Genomic DNA, 24647 nt, shown 5'->3' with positions numbered 1-24647 from the left:
ACTGCACTGCCTTCGTGCAGAGGTACTCAGCTGGGGGTTCCGCCCCACAGTGTGCACTGTACAAAGGGAGAGACAATATCCGCGTGGGGTGAATTGTCCTCTCCCAAGAGGTCCTGCTTTTCAGGCTGTATCTTGCTGTCTGTTCTGTAGTATCCAGCTTGGCTTACAGCCTTGAGACATCTGTGGTTGTTTGCTCTTTCCCTCGGGGTACACTGTGCCCTGATTTGGATGGTAAGGGGAAAGGAGCTAGTGGGTCATTTGTCCTGGTAATGGACAGCTCCTTCTTTGATCCTACATGTGGCTCTTTGACAGATGGGGGTGGGGAGCAGCTAGACCCTCTGGAGGTCATTCTGCCCAGGCTCCAGGCACGATGGAGTGTCATGTCTGTCAAGATGTCATGTGCCATTCACAGTAGATTTTAAAACAACACTGAAATAAGTTAGAGTCACCTGGGACTTCAGGATGCTGAAGAGTCCGGTGTATCTCCACACTTCTGTCGTTTGTATGCATGCATCCTCATGCACTAAAAGGAACTGGGGGAAGCATAAGGAACTGCGAGGGGCACAATTTGGAAATCTCACCCCCTCCCAAATGTCCCCTATCAGAGGTCTGAGCTGACCAATTCCCCCCACCCTGATTTCCCTTTACCTGATTCCCCACGGCCTGTGCCTACAGAGCATGCTCTGCCCTCAATGGGCCATGTTTTGTTCTATTCCATTTGCTTTCGATTCATTTAGAAAGTCGTATTTTCTCTGCATATTTAGGGAGTCTTCTGAGTAGGCAGAGACCCGTTCCTTGTCTGTGGGTGTGCAGTTTACCTGCTTTTATCATCTGCACGGGGGCCAGCCACTTCACTGTTACATTCAGTATTTTGTTTCTGGGCCCAAAATGCAAGCAGTTCTATATATATTTTAAGATGGTCAATTTCTGGGTCTACTTAGACTTGCATATTCTGATGGAGAAGCTTTGTCCCCTTATTTCCTAAGCCAATTCACAATGGAGAAAGGCCCAAGGCACTCTGTATATGTTCTGTGGCATGTTGGTCTTGCACTCTGTGCAGGGGTGTTGTGTTTGGAGTCGAGTCTTCTGCAGCTCAGAGCTCAAGCATCTAATCCAGTAGATGCCAGTGCCCCCACCCAGAAATGAGAACCTGGAAGTTTGGCTCCCCGGCCCTTTATACTTGAAGAATTGTAGGTCCTCACTTGCCCCACCTTGCTTACATTTGGCTGTATGTCATTCTGTAGAACCGAGGGATGTTGTCAAGGCATATCTTCTGTTAGTCGGGGCGGAGGGCGGGTAGCTGTGTCAGGGCAGCAGTCATGGTTACTTGATAAAAGGGATACTGGTTGGGGCTTGCCTACAAACAAATGTGTGGGGAACAGTTTATCAAATAGTGCCATGGAATGAACTCTGCACATGCTCAGAGTTGCTTTATAGTGTGAGTGTGTGTATGGGCAGTTGCCTTGTAGTGACCCTACATATTCATGACCTTCAAAATGTCCTGTCCTTGACAGCCTTGCTCAGGTCTTGCAAATCAAAAACCGTGGCATCTTTTATTGAGTCAGCCCCTCTCCTGCCAGATCTTCCTTTTTTCCTGCCTATCTACATATCCCCAGCCTGGCCATGCCATTTTGAAGAGGTTGGCAGGGGTGCCGTGGAGATGTCAGCTTTAAGTCTTTTAAGTCTGTGGAAACCTAGTTAGGAATCCCCTTTCTCAAGATTTAAAGAATTTCTTTAAAGTGAATTTTTTAAAAAGAATTCGTGGAGTAAAATGCTGATCATTGTAATCCTTCCTATGATTTCCAGCCTTATTTATTTTTCATGTTTCTAGCCCAGTTGTTCCTTAGCACTACAATTGTGCTACATCAAGGCTGAGACTGCATCTTAATTCTCTGTGGGGCTCAGTTCCACTCAATTCAGTGTAGTTTACCTAGAGTACCCATCTAAAAGGAGGCATGCCTGCTAGGAGGGAGCCCTCTTGGACAGTGAGTCACAAAAAAGGACAATGTCTTTAGGACACTGATGCATAAAGCAAAATGAATAACCTGAGGCTTTAAACAGCACATTTCTATCAATAAAACAACTAGGTCAATGCATCCCCCCTCAATTAAGAATATTTATTTAGATTAAATCATCAAGCAACCTTTTAATTACACCCTCGTCTCCATCTCCCCCCCATTTTCCAGATAAAGCCTCTGTATATAAAATTATAAATAGATCTCCACACACGCCCTTCTCAGTTCCTTTATAGGAAGTTCTTTGTTGTAATATATATTATGAATGGCCCTTTAAAAAAAGGGAGAGGAGGAGGAAATACGGGGGTTGGCGTTGCAAATAGGTGTGGGCGGAGAAGAGCCTCTGTCCTGGCACCGAGAAACCCCTCCCACCATTTGAGGGGGTGGGGGTGGGTTAGAAGAGGGTCGAAGTATCCGGTCTTTCTTCCACGTGGGGGAGTAGCGGGTCTGCTGCCATTGGTCTAGGGCGCCCACGTCTGGGCGTTCGGAGAGACCGGATTGGCTGCGGCGAGGTTGGCCTCGAGAAGACGGGAGTAAAGAATGAATGGGGAGGGGGTGGTAAGTCCCGCCCTCTTTTAGAACGTTGATACATTATAACTTTTCCCCCCTCCCTCCTCCCTCCTCTGTCTCTTCCCGACTCTGGTTAGTTTCACACCAGATCTTGGGAGCGGCGTCGGCAGCAGCCGCCGCTGTGTGGCCACACGTTCGATCCCAAGGTGGGGGGAGTCTGAGCTCGCTCTCCCTTTTAACAAAGGGGCAGATGCCTTTTTAAGAAGTTCGTTTCTTCGCATTTTCCTAAGGCGAAATTTTATAATTTTTGCGTAATTCTTGGGAGGGAAGGACAAAGACGTTCCCACCGCCTCTGTACGGGGTGGAAGATTTTTGACTTTTTAAAATGCCCCTGGACTTACTCTGCGGGAGAAGGAGCGGGGAGGGCAGCTGGCGAGCCGCTCAGGGCTTCTTTGTTTGCCGCTGCCTTTCCCGAGCTCTCTAATCGCCCCTCATCCCACCTTCTGCCCCCCAGGTAATCGAATGGACCACCAACCCACCCCCAGGAGTTGCAGCCGGGGGCCCCCAGCCTGCGAAGCCGTCCAGAGCGACCCTTCCATGAATGTTCATATCCACACGACTACCGGGGCCCGGTATGAACTATCTGTCCCCTTGGAAGAGACGGTGGAAGGTCTGAAAAGGAGACTGTCCCAGAGGCTGAAAGTGCCCAAGGAAAGACTGGCTCTCTTGCACAAAGAAAGGTAACAATGGACGTGTCGATTTTGACAGGGGGAGGGGTCTTGTTTCTCTTGCTCGGATCCTGATTTAATTTATGAGGGGTCTAGATAAAATTGGGAGGTGGAGGCAGAAGCAAGTATCTCTTGATACGTATGAATCCCCCACTCCCAGCCTTTTATCTATTTCTTTTGAAAGAGGTAGAGCCCTCAGTGACACGCATAAAAAGCAGAGCTTTCCCTCTGTGTGTGTGTGTGTGTGTGTGTGTGTGTGATGCACTCACAGCCGTTGCCCTTCTAGGTACATGTACTGACATGTAAAGTAATATATATAAGTAAAATAAGTAATGTATATATGTAAGTAAATATGACTATTGTGTGCATCTATTACACCTACCTGTGCATAAATTAGTTTCTGTGTAAAAATACCCGTGTGCGTATGCATGCACGCCATCTATTCAGGTGGGTGTATACATTATATCATTTAATTTTGCGAATCGGCTAGATTCATTGGCCAGCCTGGCATGCAACGAAGTAGGGAGGTGAAGGGGTATGTGTGTGTGTGCTTGCAGCTGAAAGACTGTTGGCTGAGAGACACCCCCCCCAACACCTCCTGCTGTGATGTCCTTGAATGGCATCCCCTCTCCCCCCCCCAGTTTATTCTCTAGATGTGAAAAAAGTTCTTTTAAAAGCAAAAAACTTTGCAAAGAACAGAAGTCAATATGGCTGTTGCTTGAGATACCGACCTGAGGGCATTTAGAAAACTAGGGGTGGGGGCATGGGTTTATTATTGCCACTTACTGATCTTTGTTCCCCAGAGTGGGAAAATCTGTCATGAACGGGAGAAAATAGGGATGAGTCAGTTTTCCCCAGACGTTGGAGGGGGTTTGTAGGACATCGATGAAATATTTCAGCCCCTTCTGACTTCTGCCTCTTCTTTCTTTCCTGGGGGTGTCCTTTGTTCTGAAGGTGGAATCTGTTTAGCAGGCCAGTATGTGCGCGGATGGACACAAACACACATCATCTCTTTGCACGCCTAACCATTCTTTAAGGGGGAAAAAAGGATCTCTTGCAGAGAGTGTTTCAAAATGAACACTTGGCTTCCCTTTCTGTATTTTGCTGAGTGGGGAGAAAAGGATTTTATTGCAATATTGGCATAAAATGTTCAGGATGGGGTATTTCATAGCTGGGCCTCTCCCTTTGTTCAAACAAATCCCCCTAGCTTTGTTAGAGAATACAGTTCTTAAAATGCAAAGTAGATTTGTCTTTTTATATGGTAAAGTCTGGAATATTTCTTTCTCTTTCCCCCTCCCCCCCACACAATTAAGGACAAAATAGCTTGACCATACAGCAATTGAACAAATATAGTTTCTAATTTTTTAAATAAGACATATGCATTGGATGTTGAATTTCTTCTCTCCCCCGCCCATCCTTTTAATCAAATTAAAGAAAAATCCTTGCCTCCTACATGTTCCCCGTTCTTTGTCTTTCCCTCCTCCACCCCCAAATTTCAATACATCTGCTGGCGATTTTCTCCAGATTACTTTTTCCCCCCCTTTTCTTTTAAAGCTCCAAGCCTTCTGGGCTCCCTGGTTTTGTCATTCTCTAGTCGGAGGGTTCGGAAAGAGAGTTCCTTGACAGATGACTGCAGATCAGCAGTTCTGTCTGGGGGCAGTAGAGGGAGGGAGGGAGGGAGAGACTTATGATATGATGTTTACAGAAGAAACGGAAAGGGGAGAGACGGCGAGGATGGACTGTTTTGGGTGCGGGAGGGAGGGGGAGGGGGAAAGCAAGGGGGAAGATTGCTGTGATGGGGGGTTGTCGGACCACTGTGCTCAAGGAAATAGGAAAGTGAATATTTTATTGTTTTTTTCACACACAAAAAAAGGAGCTCCCCTCCCTCCTTTCATAATGTGGTTACATTTCCCAAGAATAATTTGCATGCTGTTTGCACGAAGGGAGCCATGGCTAATTCACCCAAGGTCATGCTTTCTTTTTTCTTCTCCTTTCTCCAGTCACCTTAATTCAGGCAAACTGCAGGATCTAGGAGTCGTGGAAGGAAGCAAGTTGACTCTGGTACCTACGGTGGAAGCAGGCTTGATGGTAAATGTGTGTTTTCCTCCTTGAAACCTCTCTTCCTCCCATACTTATTGCCCTAAAAGAGGTGTGTGCGTGCTCTCCTAGAGTAATCCCCCAGTTTCTTTTTTGTAGTAAATGAATAAGTCAGAGGAAAAAGGAACAGAGCCTGTAATATCCTTAATTCCCAAAGAGTGCCACTTCACACATGCTTGTTCATCACATGGTGACTTGCATGTGTGAATGGACCGTGGCCATGGGCTACTGTTGTATAAACCCATGAAGTGGAATGCTGTTTGCTAGTATTGGCTTCTTGAGCAGAGAGAGAGTAAGTGATGTGTAGGGCAAAAATGACAACTGGAGTGTTGGGTGCGAGTGTCCTCAACCTGGTCATTTCCTTCTGCATATTATTTTGCTTCTCAGATAGAGCTGCAAGTTAACAAAGCAGCAAGCACTAATAATTTTTAGTAATGAGGGACTTCTCTAAAGCTTCTTGATCTGATTATCTAGAGGTGATTTTTAACTCACCCTAGGTGAACAGGTAAACAGCAAGCCTAATTTTTTGCCTTTCCCCTCCCCTCCTTCTTTCACAGTCTCAAGCATCCAGGCCCGAACAGTCTGTAATGCAGGCTTTGGAAAGCTTAACGGAAACTCAGGTAAGACACCTGGCATGTTGGAAGGGGAAGGGATGTGGCAGGTCGACTCCCAGCGTTCCTTTCAAAGAATGTTGCTTTGTCTGTCTCATGCCCCTGGGTGAGGGAGACAGGCATGGAAAATAATAGCGAAGTGGTTTTGTTGTTGTATTGTTGTAATGTTAAACATATTAAAATCAAAAAATAATTTTTTAAAAAAACAATGGTGAGGTGAATGAAATCACTGGTTATAGGGCTCGGTTAGTGGCAAAGAGGTTCTAAACTTGACGGTTTTCCTAAAACAGAGAGCAAGCCAGCTCGTATGTGTGTTTTTTAAAAGAGAAAGTAACATGCAGCAGTCCTTATCCTAGGGAGTTGCTCTTTTCTTGTGCTTTATTAAGCAAGGTCAAGACCCCCCCCGTTTCACTGCTTTGTAGCCTCTAGTGGCAGGGAGTTGTTGTTGGGGGGGGGGTGCAGGGAAAGTTTATTCCTCATTGCACTGTGATACAAATACAAAATTCACAAGCTCTTCTAACCTAAACAGAGAGGGCTAAATTCTGCATCCTTTGTAAAGGGGTGGTGGTGGTATTGGAGGTGTTTCCAGATCTGACACACTTCAGTTGTATATAAACATAGTGGGCCTGATACAACCAAACTAAATCTCTTAAGTACCATTGACTTCTAGGGGGAAGTTGAGCACCAGTTTAAATCTTTTTTTTTTGCTCCACCCCCACCCTGAAATCAGTAGAAAATGTTTGATTTGGGACAGATTTTACCCTGTGTGTGAGAGAGTGGGTTTGGTTTTTTTCAGTTTGATAAATTGGTTCTGGTAGGCAATTTTGGAGTACTATGGGTCTTACACACGTACATCTCAGTTTTTGAGAGGCAAACCGGGCTATTTCCCTCCCTCTGCTCTTGTCCTTAACTGCAGGATTTCTATGCTGCTTTTCTAAACAAAAATGCTTCTTTTTAACATCTGTGTCTGATCAGGTGGAAGGGACATGAAGGGGAGTCATTAGAAAACTGAATGAGACCCCCTGACCCAGAGAGAGAGAAAGAGAGAGAGATTTTTTGTCTCCAGGTGGATTGCCCTGATCTATAGGACAAAAGCTGATGAGATTTTTCGAAAGGGGAATTCATGATTTTATTTGCAGTAATTAAATGCTAAAGGGTAGTCCCCAAATATCTCCCAACAAAGATGCTTGTTGGGCCTTTCGGGAGTGGGAACTCCAGCTCCTTTTTCCTTGAACTTGATTGTGGACTTGGTTCCAGCCTGAATTCGTTCTCCAGCCCTTTCTGCAGACCCCCGTGGCTTTTGTATTTGGATGCTCTAATTTCTTTGTTGCTTTCCCCCACTTCCTTGGAGGGGTCTGTAGAAGATTGCATCTTGATGTGGGTTTGGTATAACAAGGGTTCCCTAAACGGGCTGTCTGTCAACCCCTTCCCCCATCACTGGGGGGGGGGCGCTAGATCTGGGCTTCTTTTGTTTCTTGAGCTTTTGAGCAATAGGGTTTTATGCAGCCTCCGCCTCCACTTTATTTTGATGGCTATTCCATCTGTACCAATTAGGATTTTTAATTACATTCTTATTCTTAAATGTACTGTTGGTCCACAGTGGTGGATATGTCAGATTCTTAAAATGATACTTGGTGTTCAGGTTGACCCTGCTTGGCAGAGGGAGAGGAAATTTACCTATGGCGGGGGACTTCTTTCCTGCAGTACCCCCTCCCCCCAGACATCTCTTCAATATAAAATTTCCCCCTTAATTCTACCCTTGATCCTGTGACTATGTCACTGTGTTCCTTTTTCACTTCTACCTTTTGGGAACTGTGACTTCTCTGGCACGGATATCCCACCTTTTATGTGCAACTACATAATAGAGCAACCTGGTATTAATGGGAGACACCAAGGGATTGTGGCAATCTCAGGGGCAGACTGGGAATCCTGGGGGTGGCTGGAGGGCACAACGGTGCTTAAAATTCTTGGTGCCTCAAGTCTTTGTAAGGAAGGGAGCCATAGAGCTTGATGCCTGGAGGGGGGATTGGAAAGGTGGGTGGATAGACTGCGGGGGGGGGGGTTGGGGGGCTTGGGATTGCTTCCATGTATGTATATGAGAAGGAAAAGGGAGGCCTTAATTTTGTTCTCTTTCCTCTCCAGCCCAGGGGAACGATGGGGGCTGCAGGAAGGGAAGGAGGGGGGGGGGCTAGCCTATTGACGGCGGCAGGGGTGCGTCGGGAATAAGGGAGGGGCTTTGGAGGGAGCCGAGTGCCAGCCGGCCATCTGTTTGTGGTGAGGCTGGCTTTGATTATCTAGCTCCTGTTGTCAGTCTTAACATTCCTTCCAGGCCCTTTGGGACATTCTCGGTAGCACCATGCAGTGTGTTGGGGTGGGGAATTGTGAAACATGCACCCCTATGCTTGTTTCTGTTGGGGAGCTTGTCAGAAAAACAGCAGGCTACCTGGGTAGCTGGGAGCCAAATATCAACAAACCTATAAAAGAAGCTGGTGCCCCAAGTAGAATCTCCTCTTTAGAAATTCTGGTGCCTGAACACTTTTAAATATATCTTATTGGGGGGAAGGAACCCTCTAGTTCATCCCAGCTGGGGAAGGGTGCGGGAGGGAGCCCACCACACCGGACAGGAAGATGGTGGCGTTTCTGTTCCTCTCCCCTTCCTACCCCACACATGCCAGTTGTATGCTGATCAGCTGGCAGGAACCCTCTTGGCTGGGCTGAAGCAGGAAGGGAACTACCAGCTGCTATGGGGGTGCATTTTGTAAGGGGAGGAGAGCCGGAGTCACGCCCCTCATTCATGCTGGTGGTTGCTTGCCTCAGGCAGCAGTTCGCTTCCCTCAGCTTCCTCTGGCATGTGTGCGCGTTTCCCCCACCCCCACCCCGAGGTCAGGAGAAGATTAAAGTTTTGAAGCGTTTCAGCTGTAGTTGCCAACTCTGAGTTGGGAAATTCCTGGAGATTTGGGGGGTGGAGCCTGGGTAGTCTCTGGGGAGTCAAGAGAGGAGGGGTGGGTGAGAGCCAGCAGCACCTGGGGGGCAGCTGTGCTTTGGAGACGCTTTTCTGGAGGGGGGAAGAGTGCCCTCCAGTATCTTACAGGGGAAATTACTGAGGGTGCCTTAATTCTGAGCCCCTCCCTAAGGTTGGCTTCATGTGTACCTCGCCTTTCTCCCCAGTGGAGACCCAAAGCGGTTTGCCTGATTCCCCTCTCCTCCATTTTATGCTCACAACTGCCCTGTGAGTTGGGTCAGAAGTTTCAGCTTGCACTCATCTCCTGTTCTTAGGCCTGGTCCATACAGCGGTAGGATGCCTGGTGCCGCTTTAGACTGCAGCTGAAGGATCCTGTTTTGGAATATTTATCCCCCATCCTGCAAACCACGCCCCCCTGCAAATAGAAAGCCAGAGCAGCAGGATTCTTTTTTTCCTTTTTACACGAAGCAGGGATCTCCCCATTTGCGTTCTGAAGTGGCATAGCCTGTTCTAGCACCTCATTCTCCCAGGGCTTTGTGAAGATGAGAGAGGGTATCCTTGCAGAGGAGAGAGGGGTTTGGAATATACTGCAGGCTGTATTTTCTGAGGTCACTAAGAAGAATGTCGATTCTCTGCTGTGGACATGTTTGCTCCTTGGCTGTGGATGGAACAAAATCTCCGAGCAGTATCTTATCAAAATTCTAACCCGGGGAGGGGGGGGGGTGTCTGCTTTCCTTTCCCTGCCCCATCGTGTGTTCCTTGCTTGAAGGGAGAAAGCTTGCCTGGCATATTTCAAGGGTAGTATCTAGTGCCCTCAGATGACCTTGGATGGTGACTAAAGAAGGAAACCAGCTCTCCTTCTCCCCACCCACCCCACGTCCCAAAGATGAAGTTCTCTGCCTCTGCAGCCTTCCCAGCAGGCATGGGGTATGTGCCCCCCCCCTGCTGTGGTGGAGATGCCACCCACCTGCTGCAGAGAGCGGGGCGGGTTACCTCAGGCCAAGTGCTGTCGAACGAACGCTGTGCAGATAGGGAATTCAGTGTACCCTGACTCATGCCTTCTTTCTGAGAATAGGACACACTTCATCTGAGTTCAGAGGCAATCAATTAAATTCTGCTCCACTAAATAATTCTCCTGGAAGGGTGGGGGGGAAAGCCCTGTCTGAATCCAAGCAAAAAAACCCAAAACCATTTTCAGACTGTTGGCGAAGTGCCTCGTCTTAGCGCTGTCTGTCTGTCTGTCTCTCCCTCTCTGTCGCTGGAGGTGGTTTTGTTCCCAAGAAAGTATTTCTTCTTTCCCTTCCCCGTCTGCTCCCAAGAGTGTAATCTGGAAACTGCTTGCTGTAGAGTTGGTAGGCACCTACCCCCTCTGCAGTTGGCCGAATGGATCCTTGTTGGAAAAACCAGCCATTCTTCTCCAAATGAGGAGTGTCCGCCTCCAGGGCTTGCTTTGCAGTGCCATACACTAGTATTTGGACATTCATGCCAGTGCCTCTGAGCAGGGTTGGTGTGCCTTCCCACAGTGAGCTGGGGCTGGGGTTCCGAGCTGTGCTGATCCAGGCTCGCTTTCGTCTGGAAGGAAAAGTACATGTTAATGGGGCAGGTTTCAATTGGCCGTCTGGATTTTTTTCAAGCAGATGGCCTGGGCTGGGAACCCTGGAATAGAACCCAGGTCTTTCTGGTGTGCGCTCTCTCTCTTTCTGTCTCTGTCTCTTTTTCTGTCTCTGTCTCTCGATGCCTTTTGCAGCTTTTTGAAGTGGGAAAGTGGGTTTGAGCAGAGGGCATGTTGTGGAAGCTATGGTGGCGGGAGTTGGGGGGCTGAGCAAGTTACTTGAATGGCAGAGGCTGGGTTGGGGATCTTGAGACCCATTTGGGGCCGTTTTTTCTGTGGGTTGGGGTGCAGGCTGGCTGTCTCGGATGCTGATCTTGAGGAGTCTGCCAGCCTTTAGCTCTCCGAATGTGGCTGGCACTTGCGTACGAAAACAGCCTTTCTTCCCACCTCTCCTTAAAAAAAAGAAAAAGAAAATCCAAGCGGCAAAGGAAGTGGTTTATTTTTAGCCCTGCCTGGAGCCTGTGGCATTAAGGTGCTGGACGTGGGCCCGTGGGTGCTCAGCCTGGCCTCCGATAATGAAGGTGCAGGGTCAGGGAGGGAGGCACGGGGCAGCTGTGAGTCAGCCTGCTTGCCCATCCAGGGACGTCTCTGCAGACTCCGAGTCAGCCTCTGACGTAAAAAAAGAATCTGAGGGAGAGGAAAGGAGGCATGCGGTCGTGTGGGGGGGGGGAGTGCTGGAAGTGGCAGGTTGCAGAGAGGTGCCAGCCTCTGCCAGGGAGGAGCAGGCTGTCCAGTGGTTAGAGGGAATGGCGGAGGTTGTTAAATGAGAGCAGCTTTGCTGGGGCTCTTCAGAGCTTGGAAGCTGAGAAGGGTTTGCCATGGTCAGGACTTCCCACCGCGGAAGACACGGCGAGCCACCTCTGCTCCTCTCCTGCCTGGAAGCCCTCCTGGATGGGGGTCCCCACGAGTCAGTTGCAACTTTTCAGTGACGCTTTTTCTTTGATCAAACTAGGAGTCTTGGTTGGGACTCATTCCGACAGGAAACTCAGGCGGCCTAAACAGTGTGTGGCATAGTAGCAGTTTGAAGTGCTGGACTAGGACCTGGGTTCAGATTCCAGCTCTGCCAAGGAAGCTTGCTGGGTGATCTTGGACCCTCTTGACCTAACCTCTCTCACATGGTTTTTGTGAGGATAAAACAGAGGAAGGAAGAGCCATGTGTGCTGCCCTCATACCCTCCATAGATTGCAGTGCTGTGTGAGGAGGAGGAGGAGGAGGCTGTCTGCACATGCTCAAGGATGCCCTTGTAATTTCTTACCAGTGAAGTAGCTTTGGGGCTGGTTGCTGTGTGGGCTCACCTGCGTGGGGCTATAGTGTTGGTGGACGTTTTGCTGTCACTGGCAACTGCTTTAACTGCTTTGAGGTGGTGTGGTGCTGAACTGCATGGGTCTTTGCTGCTTGCGTTGCCTTCACAACAACCCTGTGGGGTGGGTTGCTGCTGCAGTGATTGCAGAGTGCCTTGTCTGAGGTGCAGAACAGAAGACTTTGTAAGAGACGAGGCTCCCAGTTAGCTCTCTGTCCAGCCTTTGGTTGTTACCAGAGGGGAGGACACCCATCTCGTGCCCTCCCTCCCATCTTCCAAGAGGCAGGCGAGTGCACGAGCCCTTTAGACTCTGGACATCACTGGAACAGCAAAGGGGTTGGGAAGGAGGCAGGCTGCACCGAAAAAGAGCTTTTTTGCATATGGTAATACAATTGTCTGTGGCAGCCGGGTTGTATGAGAACAAAGGAGAGGCTTCCATTCAGCTCCGAAGAAGAGGGGGGTGGGTTGGGGGAGGGATGCACAAGCCATGCACACCGAAAGGGGGGGGGGACTGTTCCAGCTGCTATTTTTTGCTCTCCCCCCCCCTCTCTCAAATCCAATCCAACCTCCTGTTTTATCGCTTGCTAGAGACGCTGGTGGTTGTCGCTCGGCGGTCTTTTGTTGAGCCAGCGGGGGCGGGTGCTGTGCGGAAGGGAGTCAAGGCGGGAGTCGTGACTGGGGTGGGGGAGGGGAAACCGATTTGCAGAGAGTCCTTTTGCGGCTGGTCCGAGAGGCATTCGTGACTGGTTTGGCTGAGAGTGGTGGCCGGGTGAAGGAAGGCGGGGAGCAGCCTTGGATATTCTGCCACTACGGTGGCTCTCTTCTCAGGTGTGGCTACTGGTGTGGCTACTGGTCATTGAGGCAACAGGGAATTTGACATAAGCCAGCCAGGTGCTTCCAGGAAGCAGGGCAAGAAGCTGCTGGCCTTTTTCTTGCTGTGCATCCCTGGCACCCAACTGAGATAGACTGCTTCTGTACATAGAGGTTCTACACCCAACTGTGGTGGGAATTCATACTTGCTAGACTCAGCCATTCTAAATGATTTCATAAAGCCATTTTAAGCACTTCTGTAGCATCGAGTTCTGCGGGTTGATTCCATGAGCAAGTGTTGTCATTTGCCCTGGACTCCTGTTCTGACCATGGACCTTTACGGGGAAAATGAAGCAGGCAGTTGCAGGTCTCTGCCCCAATTCTGGAGGAGGGGGGAGAACAAATGAGAGATTCAGGCGGGGGTTTCATTTTTTGTGGAAAGGTCTTCATGGTCTGACTTGATGATTTTGTTTTTAGTGAAACAAATTGTTGGCCACCTTGAGTCACAAAGGGGGATCTAAACATTCTAATAAATGGATGGGCCTTTTTAAATTAGGGGTGAAGCCTTTTTACTCAGTGTTGTGGGGCGATGGATTCTGCGTATGCTCAGAGGGGCTTCTGGTGCAATAAATGGCTAGGCTGCATTGCACCCTTCCTTTTGGGTGATCTGCCTTCGTATTCTGACTGCAGGAGCCCCAGCGGAACTTCCTTTTAGTTTCATGCAAAGAGAACTTTTCTCATCTCTTTTTGCAAAGCTTAAGACAGTGTCCGAAACCTGCGTCTCTTCCCACCCACCTCTTCCTTCTGTGGCCTCCCATCTGGCACGTATGGTCGCCTGTTGGGCTGCTGCTCTGGAGATTCTGTTCCCACGGGTTTCTCAGAAACTTTGGGGGCCCTTCTGAGACCTGAAACGGAGATCTGGCTGGTTTGGGGAGAGGCAGGAGAAAGATTCCCGCAAACATGGAGGGGGAGGGGACTCTTGTGGGCAGAGATGGGTGATTTTTTTTTTTTTACTTGACAATTCTGCAGGGGGGAAAGGGAGGGGGAAACGGGCTGCTTGGTAAGCCGTGGTTGCAGTTAGAGCTTGAAGTGACTTGAACAATTCGCTGTAGGTTACAGCTAAAATGGACCCAGAAGGAGCTCTCTCCCAGGCTTGCAAGCACATGCATGGTAGCAGGGAATACACTTTGCACGTGCCCAAGAAGCATTTGTTATTACTGTAGATCCAGGAACCGACTCTTGGTGCACGGAGCCCTTCTTTGTAACTGTGAGACCTGGAAACTTGCTGATCTTGCTGTCTCTCACCATGGTCACTAACCACTATACAACACAGCCTACCTTTGTAGTGTTTTCTCTGGGGCAGAGGGCCAAAGGAGGCACATACACCCCAGTCAAGCTTGGTAGCCAAAGAGGATTCCCCTATATATATATATTCCCCTATATATATATATATATATATATATATATATATATATATATATATATATATATAGGAGGCACATACACCCCAGTCAAGCTTGGTAGCCAAAGAGGATTCCCCTGGTTGGGCAAATATTTATTGTGCTTCCCCCCACCTGTTCCCTGTGGGCCAGGGTTGCTCGTAAAGTTCCCCAGCCCAGCCCTGGCAGAGGTCTGCAAGTGTGGGATTTGGACCTGTGAGGCGTGCCTTGTGAGTAGGGGCACTGAAAAAGCTCCCAATTCCTGGCTTCCGTCTGAGCAGTCCACAACTCTGGAAACAACTTTGTGCTTGCTGGAGCGACTGCAGGCAGAAGTTCAGCTAGTGTAGCTCTTCCCTGCATTCCTAGGACTGACACTGCCCTTGTGCAGCTCTGCCTGCCAAGCTGCTACTCAAGGCGTTCAGAAGCTGTGAAAACTTGCTACTAGATTGGGCCAATCCCTCTCAATATCACTTGGAAAGCATAAGAAATTTCCAGTTCCCTGGTGGAAATCTAAAGGTTTGGCTCCATCAAAGTTCCTCACTGATTATCCCCCCATGTGCACCTTGTGTCTCTGCCTCTTTGAGGGCTAGAAACTCAGTTGGAGGACAGTGTCGAGGCTATTGAGCTGAATGGTGCATCCAGTGCTGTCTTCCTACATTTTTGTTAGCCATGTTAGTCTGTCGTAGCAAAATAGAAAAGAGTCCATTAGCACCTTTAACCAACTTTATTGTAGCATAAGCTTTCGAGAACCGCAGCTGTCTTCATCAGATGCATTGTAGGTTATGCTACAATAAAGTAGGTTAGACTTAAAGGTGATACTGAGCTCTTTACAATTTTACATTTTTGTGGAATCTTAAGTGGATGGGAGGTTACCTTCTGTGCTGCTGGCAGGGCTAACTTGAATCCCCCTGTTGTTTCCTTGCACCCCCCCTCACTTGACTTCTTTTTCTCCTCCCCACCCCCCCAGGTAAATGACTTCCTCTCCGGAAGGTCTCCCTTAACCCTTGCCCTGCGCGTCGGGGACCACATGATGTTTGTCCAACTTCAGCTCGCGGCACAACAGACCGGCAGCCAGCTGCAGCATCGCCACGTAATAGCCAGCCGTGGAGAGCCAGCCGGTGGGGGAATGGCAACGCCGCCCGTGCCAGTAGCGGGCCCAACCACCGCCAATTGCCGCACGTTCCACGGAGGCAGCAGCCCCACTTCTGGTCTTGCTCGTGTCCCAGTGGTGCCTGCTTGCCAGCAGAATCCAGCCCCAAGTCCTGCTACCCCTTCATCATCTGCTCAGGCTGCACCTATGTACTGTAATGCTGCCCACCCCACACCAGTCACGGCAGGCATGTTCCGGTCACACGGGGCCAGCACGCAGGCGGTCAGCAGCAGCAGTGTGGTCTCCTCGTGTTCAGAGGTCAGCATGGGTCTTGTTGCACTGAAATTGTCAGGGAAAGGGGAGGGGGATTGGAAGGCCATGCCTATGTTCTGTTTCTCTTTTCCCCTCACAACCCTGGGAAGTGAAGCCTGACCCCTGCCATAGATCCCTCTGGGGAACCTTTCTATTACTGCCTGGCAGTACCCCAGTACACAAAGCTAGAGCAGACCCTCACCACGGATAGGTTTGGGGCATCTGAAGTCTGAAGGTTGGGAAAAGGCAAGTCGAAAAGTTCACCGTAGTCCATAAAAAGAGATGCTCTGTGTATTCCCTGGAGAAACCAGCGTTCATTTTTTAAAAGCAAGTCCATCACATTGTGAAAACATTTTCATCCTTCCCACATAGGGTGCCCTGACCGCCTCAAAGCTCATTTTTTCCAGTTCCCTAGGCTGGTCTCTAAGCAGAAATTAGCCTAATCATCCATACCACTGCTGAGCCCTGAACTAGTTAAAGTCAAGAGTGTATGTGAGCATGTGCAGAGTTACTCTTCCCTCCATAGCCCATAATTCTGGGATTTATTCAATATTTCAATATTTTTTTATCCCATTGTTCTCCCAAAATGGGCTCAGGGGGTGTTGAGAAGAAGGGCTACTGGGTCTTCCATGCAGTGGTTCCCAGCTTACAAGCCCCTGAGCCTCCTCTTCCACTGCTCCGTTCCTTGTTTCTCAACCCTCTGACATAGTTCCCCCCACCTCAAACAAACAAACAAACCCCAAAACAGCGAGAGAATCTTGTGAGAGCCACAACTCTGCCGCAGGAGTAAGTATTCCAACCAAGACAGATGGAGTGGCCTGGTTTCTCATAGGACAGTTTCTCTGATTTCTCTGAGGACAGTTAGAGAAAGGGGAACCTTCCACCTTCAAGTGGGTTTCATTGAGGGAGTGCTAATCCCCGCTTTTTTCCCATAGGTGGACTGCACTGCACGGAGTAATGGTTTGCCCAGTGCTAGCCCAGCCCAGCGTTCCCGCAAACCTGGTGCTGTGATTGAAAGTTTTGTTAACCACGCTCCAGGGGTCTTCTCTGGAACTTTCTCTGGTATGTCTCTGTTTGCATTTGTTTCTCCCTGAATGTGGATTTTGTTGACCTCCTTCTGTGTTGTTGGAGTGTGCAAGCTTTAGAGTTCTACAGAACTCTTTGTCAAACTTGGCTGAAGAATACTGTGAAGCCTGAAAGCTTGCATACTGCTAGGCCCATTCACGATTTGGGAGCATTGTCAAATCAGGTAGATGTCGATCAGATCAGTGTTAGTGCAATAGTCACATCCCTTTTTATATTCTCTTCTTGCTACCTTGAAGGTTTTCCACTGCCAAAATGGAAAGGAAAATGTGCTTTGCACAACATATGAAACTCATTGCCACAAGATATGGTGCAGCCAGAAATACTCCAATTTATCCAACCAAAATACATAATAATAAAACATTTATCCAACCAAAATACATAATAACAAAAACAACAACAATGTCCTGAAGGGCAGTATATAATAATAATAATCGAATGTTGTTATTATTACACTTAACGCCCACTCAGAGCAGTTTACAAAGTATGTTATTATCCCCACAACAAAACACCCTGTGAGGTGGGTGGGAGTGAGACAGCTCTGAGAAAGCTGTGACTAACCCAAGGTCACCCAGCTGGCTTCACGTGGAGGAGTGGGGAATCAAACCCGGTTCTCCAAATTAGAGTCCCATCGCTCTTAACCACTACACAAAACATAGACAATTGCCCATTGACAGAAGTTATAGGCAGAAGTACAGCCTTCTCAAAGATTTATGCTTCTGTACTACAAGGTGCTGGGGATAAGAAATGGCTAGATATAGCCCCTGCCAGGGAGTATTTCTGTACCTCTGGGAAGCACCAGGTTGCACCAGAAGGAATTTTGACCTTACTCAGCGTACTGATTCATGTGTTCGTGATAGCTAGAAGCCTGCCTGTTATTTTTCTTCAAGCATCTTTGACCTTAGGAAGGCATGATCTTGAAGCTGCTGATACATTAGAAGAGGAATGTATTGTTAAAGGAGAAAACTATGTATACATTAAATGTTTGACTGAAACCGAACAATAACTTTGAGGGCTAGCAGCTTGTTGGTTTTAAAAAGGGACACTTAGGAGTGCCTGCCTCTCCTCCCCTTCCTATAAGGTGTGTTCCGTGCTTTGTGATAGCAGCTGCCTGGTAGCTTGAGATTTCCTTCTTTAGAAGTCTGCCTTGTGTATACGTAGGTGAGGCTGAGTACCTTTCTCTCATGTGCTGTGGTTCCCCACCTTTCTGTGCAGGCACTTTGCACCCAAACTGCCAGGACAGCAGCGGGCGGCCCCGGAGGGATATTGGCACCATCCTCCAGATCCTCAACGACCTGTTGAGTGCCACGCGGCACTACCAGGGCATGCCCCATTCCCTGACGCAGCTGCGTTGCCAGACCCAATGCTCTTTGTCCTCATCGCCACCGCCCTCCCCAGATCTTGCCAACAACGCTACCTCAGACAAGCTGGCAGCTGCTGGTCACCATCCTTTGCACGCTGGGCTCCCGTGTCCAAGCCAAGCGGGGATCTGCAAGCCTTCAGGTGAGTCCTCCCTTGGCCAGCCGCTCTTGCCTCGTTGGTTTCAGCCTCTGGCCTTACATCTCTCTATTTGGTAGAATCTGTTGATCAGGGAACTGACTGAGGGTGGCATCTGAGACAAAAATCCCAGTTTCTAAATGAGACGCTCGGTGTTTTGTGTTGGAGACTCTGCCAGCCCCAGTGCTTCAGAAGGGCAGAATCTTAGATGCAATAATCAAATGGGATTATTGCAGGGTGGATTTTGCAGGGACCCATGATTCCTGGTGTGGATCCAATGCAGTGTATTGGCTGGAATGCCAGTCTTGGACCTGGCGTTGCCCTTGTAAGCTTCATGGCTGTGGTTGGGCTGGTTCTGAAGTCCAGATTAAGGGAAGGAAATCTCCAGCCTGTAACCCAGACTCCCCAGAGGAAGGGAGGGACTGGAAAGAGACGTTCCCAGGTGCTAGGAGTGCTTGTGAACTGTGGCACTCCCTCCCCCCATATCATCTGGGTGGAGTTTTGGTGGCAGAGGGTGTCTTTCATCGCTGTATCAGGTGCAAGGGAAATGGTTCCCATTTGGCCATTTAACATGGTGCTTTGCGTAGGGAACGAAGCAAAATGGTCGCTTCCCTGGTGGGGAGGGGCAGGCAGGCGGTAGAGGACACACATGTGATTTTGGTATCTGGGGATGCTGACTTGAGCCTGGCAAGGCTCATGTCTCTCTGGTAAATGGGATGATGATAAATACCCGCTCGGTGCTCTGCTGGTGACTTATGCTTTGCAAGCTTAAGAGTGCCAGCTTAGGATCTATAACCAATGACTCTTAACGGGTCACTAGTCCCGCGTCTGGCTTAAGGACACACACAGGCTTTTTCTGGGGCAGGCCCAGCTGAATAAGCTTTGCAAGAACTGCAGCAGCCAGGAAGGGCTCTTCCCTTTTTTCATCACTTCCGAGCCAGGTTTCCTCTTCCACCTCAGCCTAGAAGTCGAATTGCCATTTGTGTGTGGAATGGTATGTTTTGTATTTATTTACTACATTAATACCTCAACTTTCTCCCCAATGGGGACTTAAAGCAGCTCACATCATTCTCCTGTCCTCCATTTGATCTTCCCAACAGCCCTATGAGGTAGGTTAGGCTGAGTGTGCATGACTGGCCCCACATCACCAAGCAGAGTGAGAATTCCAGGTCTCCCAGATCCTAGTCTGATACCACTGCACCACTCTGACTCTTGAAATCTTTTAAACTTTATGGCAGCACCTGATTTTTATGTAGGAAGGTTTACTAGTGTTTAGAAAAGTGGTCCTAGACAGGTCTGCCTGACCCCGTCTATGTACCAGCCTTCTGTCCCTTCAAGAAGCCTGCTATTTGTAGTCTTTTTGCCTCCAAGAACAACTCTGCACTGTAGGTGAGGCGGCCAGAGAGTGAAAGGCAGCTCAGGTTTGAGTGGGGATTTGAATTCAGCCCAGAGCCACATCCTCATGCATCCTTTCTGGATAGACAGGCTGGCTGAGTGGGTTCCATGCTCAGTTCTCTCCCATTAACCTACCTTGCAGGGTTGTTACGAAGATTAAAATGGAGAAGGTGCCAAATGAGGTGCCCCCCCCCCCCCGACGAATGGCAGGATGTTGTACTTGGAACACATTTCAGGACTTTTTTATGAAGCTGGAGAAGGGAGGCATTTGAGAGGTCAATTTTACTTTGCCCCAGGGGGCAGAGATGGTGAACTCACGCTTGCTATGATTTTGCATACCTGCACCTATTTTCAAATTCCGCGGTGACAGATAGAATTGATAGAGATGCCAGCTTGCCTTGCACTACTTGACTCTTTTATCTGCAATGATGCTGAGCAACTGGAGGGGGGTGTGGAGGCGAAAGAAGAGGCCTCCACGCCAAGATCCGATTATGAACATTTAGAAGCACACCCCCGAGCGGAGTTGAGAACCTGGCAACCCTTATTTTTGCCCTGGAGTAACTTAATCCTAGCATGTGTGCCCCCTTTTGGTAACCTGGTGATCTGTATTATGTGAGAATGAGGTGAGGTTAGAACATGTTCCCTACTTCCCCACCCCGCCATTTGAATACTATCTCTAGTAGAGGAAAAAACCTTCCTGCAGGTGGAAACCTAGCATGTCAGGGGAAGGAGTGACCTCTTTCCACCTGCTTTCTGCTTGGCACAGCGCTTTCTGGGCCAGGGTAAGAGAGGATGATGTCTTGAGGGGTGGTCTCTTTGAATGCCAAGAGTCTTTGCTGTGTGTGTTTATTTAGATGCAATTAGCTTATGCAAATAGACTGCCACTGTCTGGGCTGATGGGAATATGCCCCCCACACTCCTTTTCTGGCTGCAGAATCTTCCGTTTCGCTTCATGGTGCAAATAGTGTTCCTTTGTGTATTTTGAAAATGGTCTCTGCCTCTCCCCTCTGACATTCCTCTGTTCCTATCCTGGGCAGTAGTGGTGCTGAAATGGGTATTTCTGTTGTCCATGTTGACATATAACAGAAACATAGAGCTGGAAGAACCCCACAAGGGTCATCTAGTTCAGCCCCCTGCACAATGCAGGACATTCTTAGCTACCTTCCCCCAATTCTGATTTCTTTCCCGGCTCCCCTCTAAAGTAATGAAAATACATTGCATAGCCTCCAGCTGTATGCATGTCAGGGGAATGTCTGTTCTTAAAAGCAATTCATTCAGCATCCTCTGTGAACATCGGCAAGACTCCCCTGCCCCACAGGGCTTACACTCTAAAGCCCTATTCACAAGTTACAGTGGACATATGTAGAATCTGTGTGCGTTGTATACTTGATTTTTCTTTCTACAGGCATTGAGCAATTCTCATGTTACATTCAATGTATGCACAGCTGAATGTGCAATTGAAACCCTGCGTTTGAAACCCATAATTTGATTTGTAAAGGGAATGTGCATTGGCTCCTTGCAAACATGTTTCCACATGCACATGCCAGTGTTAAGTGCATCCCTTGCAATGTATGCAGAGAGCTTATGTGTTGACAGTGTGGAGAAACATCAGCAGCAGAAAGGGAATGGCAGGAGTTCATGAAGGCAGTTTTGCATGCTTTAAGCTCAGGGAGAAGAAGGGGGTGATATTTATTTAGGCACTTATACCCTGCTTTTCTCTTCAGTGTAGGGCCCAAAGCAGTTTACAGCATTAGTCTCTCCTCTTGCATTTTGTCCTCACAGCAACATCCCTATGAGGTGGATTAAGCTGAGAGTGGCTGGCCTAAGTTCACCCAGTGAGTTTCCATGGCAGGGTGGGAGATTCAGACCCGAGTCTTCTGTGTCCTAGTGTGACACTCTCACCACTATACTTCCCTCGCAGTATAAAGAGGTACAGTCCATTTTACCCGTCGAGGCAAGGTTGCATTTTGGAATGCTCTATCTTGGAAAAAAACCTCTGCTCTGGAAAACTAGCAAAGTGAGGGCGTAGGACTTCCCCTCTGCAGTGCTAGTTTTCTGTTTTCAGGGAGATTTTAGGAGAGGGCTGTATGTTCAAAGCTGGCTTCCTCCTCTTGCAAGTGGCGTAATTCAGTCAGGGCTCTACCAAGTCGTTTCTACCTAATTCTGCTGTATGCCTGAACCCGTCGTAGGTATAGCTGGGAGTGAGCATTGAAACCCACCAAGCATAGACTGCATAAAGAAGACCCTGCAGGGACATTGCCACATTTGTAGTCTGGGTATTGGATCGCACCGAGCCGTGCCTGGTAAAGCATCTTTAGTCCGATCCAGTAAATGGCTTTCAGCTTGGGATCGGGCTGATTGTATAATATCATATGGGGAATGGCCTTCCTGGCAGGGCTGGCGCAAGTTCTCTATCTAGTGATGAAAGCCTGGGAGGCAAAATGGACAGCAATCCTCCTCCTGCTGGCTGCCTTTGTCCAAGCCGTGGCATAGCAAGCAGCTGCCTGTGTGGTGAAACAGACCTGCTTGCCAGAGTGAGGGCCGAAGTTTGACCTTGGTTGTGTTTGGACACTTGGGGTGGGGGGTGGGGTGGCAGCAAAGAACTCTGGGCCTGTCTTATCCTGCCCCTCTTCCAAGGAGTTCAGGCTTGGCCATGTGGATCTCCCTTCCCTATTGTCCTCACAAGATCACTTAGCCATCTTCATGGCTTGGGTGGGAATTTGAACCCAGGTCTCCCAGATTGTCTGCTAACCACTGCACAACACTCTCTCCAATTCTGCCTCTTACCCCAGGTGCTTCCTTAGTTCTTGAAAGCTTCTTTGGATTGCTGCAGTCACCCTGAATTGTTCTTCACGCGCGTTACTGGCCCGCTTCCACTTTGGGTATCTGCCCAGCTTTGGGCTGTTGCCCTCATCGCAATGTGGTATAGCAGTGAGAGCATTCGCCTAGGATAAGGGAAGTTCAAATTCATGCTCAGCCACAAGGCTCCTTGGGTAATCCTGGACCTGCCCCTTTCTGTCCACCTGGCCTACCTCTCAGGGTTATTGTGGAGATAAAACCATGTACACAGCCCTGAACTAGAAGGCAGACAGGATGAAAATGGATCAACCATACCTTTTCTATCACCCAGCGCCCTCCCCCACAGCTGGCTTTTCTCACTGTTGGCCTTTCAGATTTGGGTGGAGGGGGGGAGATCAGGAAACTTCAAGGGTACGGGCTGACGCGATGCTCTTGGCTGGCAAGCATGCAGTCTTTCTCTTTCTTTTTCTTCGCTGTGAGGAAACTGTAGGCTGTGATGGCCCAAAGTACCAAAATAGAAAGGCGACTTTGTGGGGGTGAAGGCTGAGGGGGAGGGTCCCAGCAAAACGACATGGTTTGTCATTTTCCGTTTGTGCTTGGAAGAGAGGAAGAAAAAGCAGAAGCCCCCCCCTCTTCTCTTCCTCTCCCTCCCCAGCTGAGGTGCTGTGCATATAAAGGCGGGAGGGCTTTTTTCGCGAGCCAGGGTTTTCTGCTGACGTTGTCCCAGTCAGCTGTCTGTCTGAGTATGGCATTGATTTGGCCTCCTTCTCCTTGCTGGGCCTTTGTGTAATAAACCAGAGGAGTCGGGCTGCTGACTTCCCGATGGGGCCTGGAGATCTGGGAGATTTAGCTGGAGAAAAAGGCTGCTTCTGAGGGTGGACTCTTACGGCGCTCCCTCCCCTGCCGCCCAGACCCTGTGAACTGTGAATCGCAAGGGCTGGCTGAAACTTTTCCCACCTAATGGTTCCTCGGGTGTGTTTGAACAAGGGGATCCAAGGATCAAACCTGGGACTGTATTGCATTTTAAAAGAGGTTCTGGGGTTTGGGCCCTGCCCGGTGGATTTGGAGTCCTCAGGCTTCTGCTGTGAAGCTTAATGAGTGATTTTCTCTGTTGAAACTTATGGTCACCTGGTGCTCTGTGGAAGGAGATGCAAACATGATTGTCTTGCCCTCCAGGGCATGGAAATCCACCAATTCTCATTGAGGTGCAAATCCTGTGTTTGGGCAGACTGCAGGCATGGATAGAAACTGTCTTGCATAGAGTCAGGTCAGACCATCGGTCCATCCAGCCCAACTTGTGTACCTAGCAGTGGCCTTGCAGGGTCTTGGGTGCAGAGGGGCATTTCCCAACCCCTGAGATCTCTTGAGCTTAGGGTTGCCAATCTCCAAGTGGGGCCTGGAGAGCTCCCTGAATTATAGCTGATCTCCAGATGACAGAGATCCATTCCTCTGGATAAAATGGCTTCTTTGTGGAGTGTGCTCTTAAGGCATTCACCATGGTGAAGTCCCTCTTTCCCCCCAACCATCCCATGGCTCCTCCCACCAAATCTCCAGAATTTCCCAGCCTGGAGTTGGCAGTCCTGCAGCTGAAGATGCCAGGGACTGAATCTGGGCCCTTCCTCTTGTAAAGCATGTATTCTACTACTGAGCAAGTGCCAGAGTCATATTGAATGTTCCTTCATAGGTAAGCACACTGCACATAGAAAGCTAGCACATCAGGGAGAAGACGTGACCTTGATTCCTGATACACCTACTTTCTAAGTACAGGGAATGTTTTTAACAGAAGATCATTCAGTCATGTGAGTTCTCGCCTGCAGTTACTAAGGGATACCCTTGGCTTGGTGTGAAGTGGTACAGTACCTGGTCCAGTAAGCCCATCAGTTGCATCAGTCAAGTTGTCCGAGTGTGGTCCAGTCCCTGGTTCAAAGTTTTTGTTCTCATGGCCTCTGAGAACAAGAATTACACTGCTTACCTTTCAGAGTTGTTCCTCCTGTCTATTAGGAGAACAGCAAAGCACTTGAGCTGCCTCTTCGTTCTAGGCATGGTGATTTCTTTGTTGACGCAAGGGTAGCCTTCATGTCTCCTGCAAGCCATTCCGCATTCCTCAGCTAGCCGCAGCAAAGCTGTTCCAAAGAGGCCGCGTTGGCGGCTGAAGGAATGCTTGATTCTTCTTTCCCGCCCCGCTTGGTTCCTGTGGCAGGGTCAGACCAACCCCTGGTCTGAGTGTTCAAGGCCACCCCGAGGAACAGCCAGTCTTCCCCTCCCACTTTTCCGGGAATTTTTTTCCCAGTAACTATATATTTCCTCCTCCATTCTTTCCACCCCGTTCTCCCTCTGATGTCTAAGCAGGCTCCCTGCATACACTGGCCGAGATACGTCACAGGACG

General features: G+C 49.0%; 1 protein-coding gene across 2 annotated transcripts in view; it reads left to right on the top strand.

Annotated features, from left to right (window-relative positions):
- Positions 1-24647, top strand: part of MIDN (midnolin) — a 38790-nt gene that overhangs the window by 5053 nt on the left and 9090 nt on the right. The window contains exons 1-7 of one of the 2 annotated variants that reach the window (XM_054979992.1): positions 2654-2731; positions 3040-3265; positions 5254-5341; positions 5908-5970; positions 15052-15492; positions 16422-16548; positions 17785-18072. In XM_054979992.1, the coding sequence (XP_054835967.1) occupies positions 3048-3265; positions 5254-5341; positions 5908-5970; positions 15052-15492; positions 16422-16548; positions 17785-18072 (1225 nt within the window). In that variant the 5' untranslated portion in view covers positions 2654-2731; positions 3040-3047. Of the gene's footprint in view, positions 1-2653; positions 2732-3039; positions 3266-5253; positions 5342-5907; positions 5971-15051; positions 15493-16421; positions 16549-17784; positions 18073-24647 lie in introns of those variants that run through there. The other variant, XM_054979991.1, reaches the window with a different exon arrangement.

Source organism: Eublepharis macularius, chromosome 5 (genome assembly GCF_028583425.1).
Source record: "Eublepharis macularius isolate TG4126 chromosome 5, MPM_Emac_v1.0, whole genome shotgun sequence".
NCBI classification, from domain to species: domain Eukaryota; kingdom Metazoa; phylum Chordata; class Lepidosauria; order Squamata; family Eublepharidae; genus Eublepharis; species Eublepharis macularius.
This window is presented reverse-complemented; position numbering and strand designations above follow the sequence as displayed.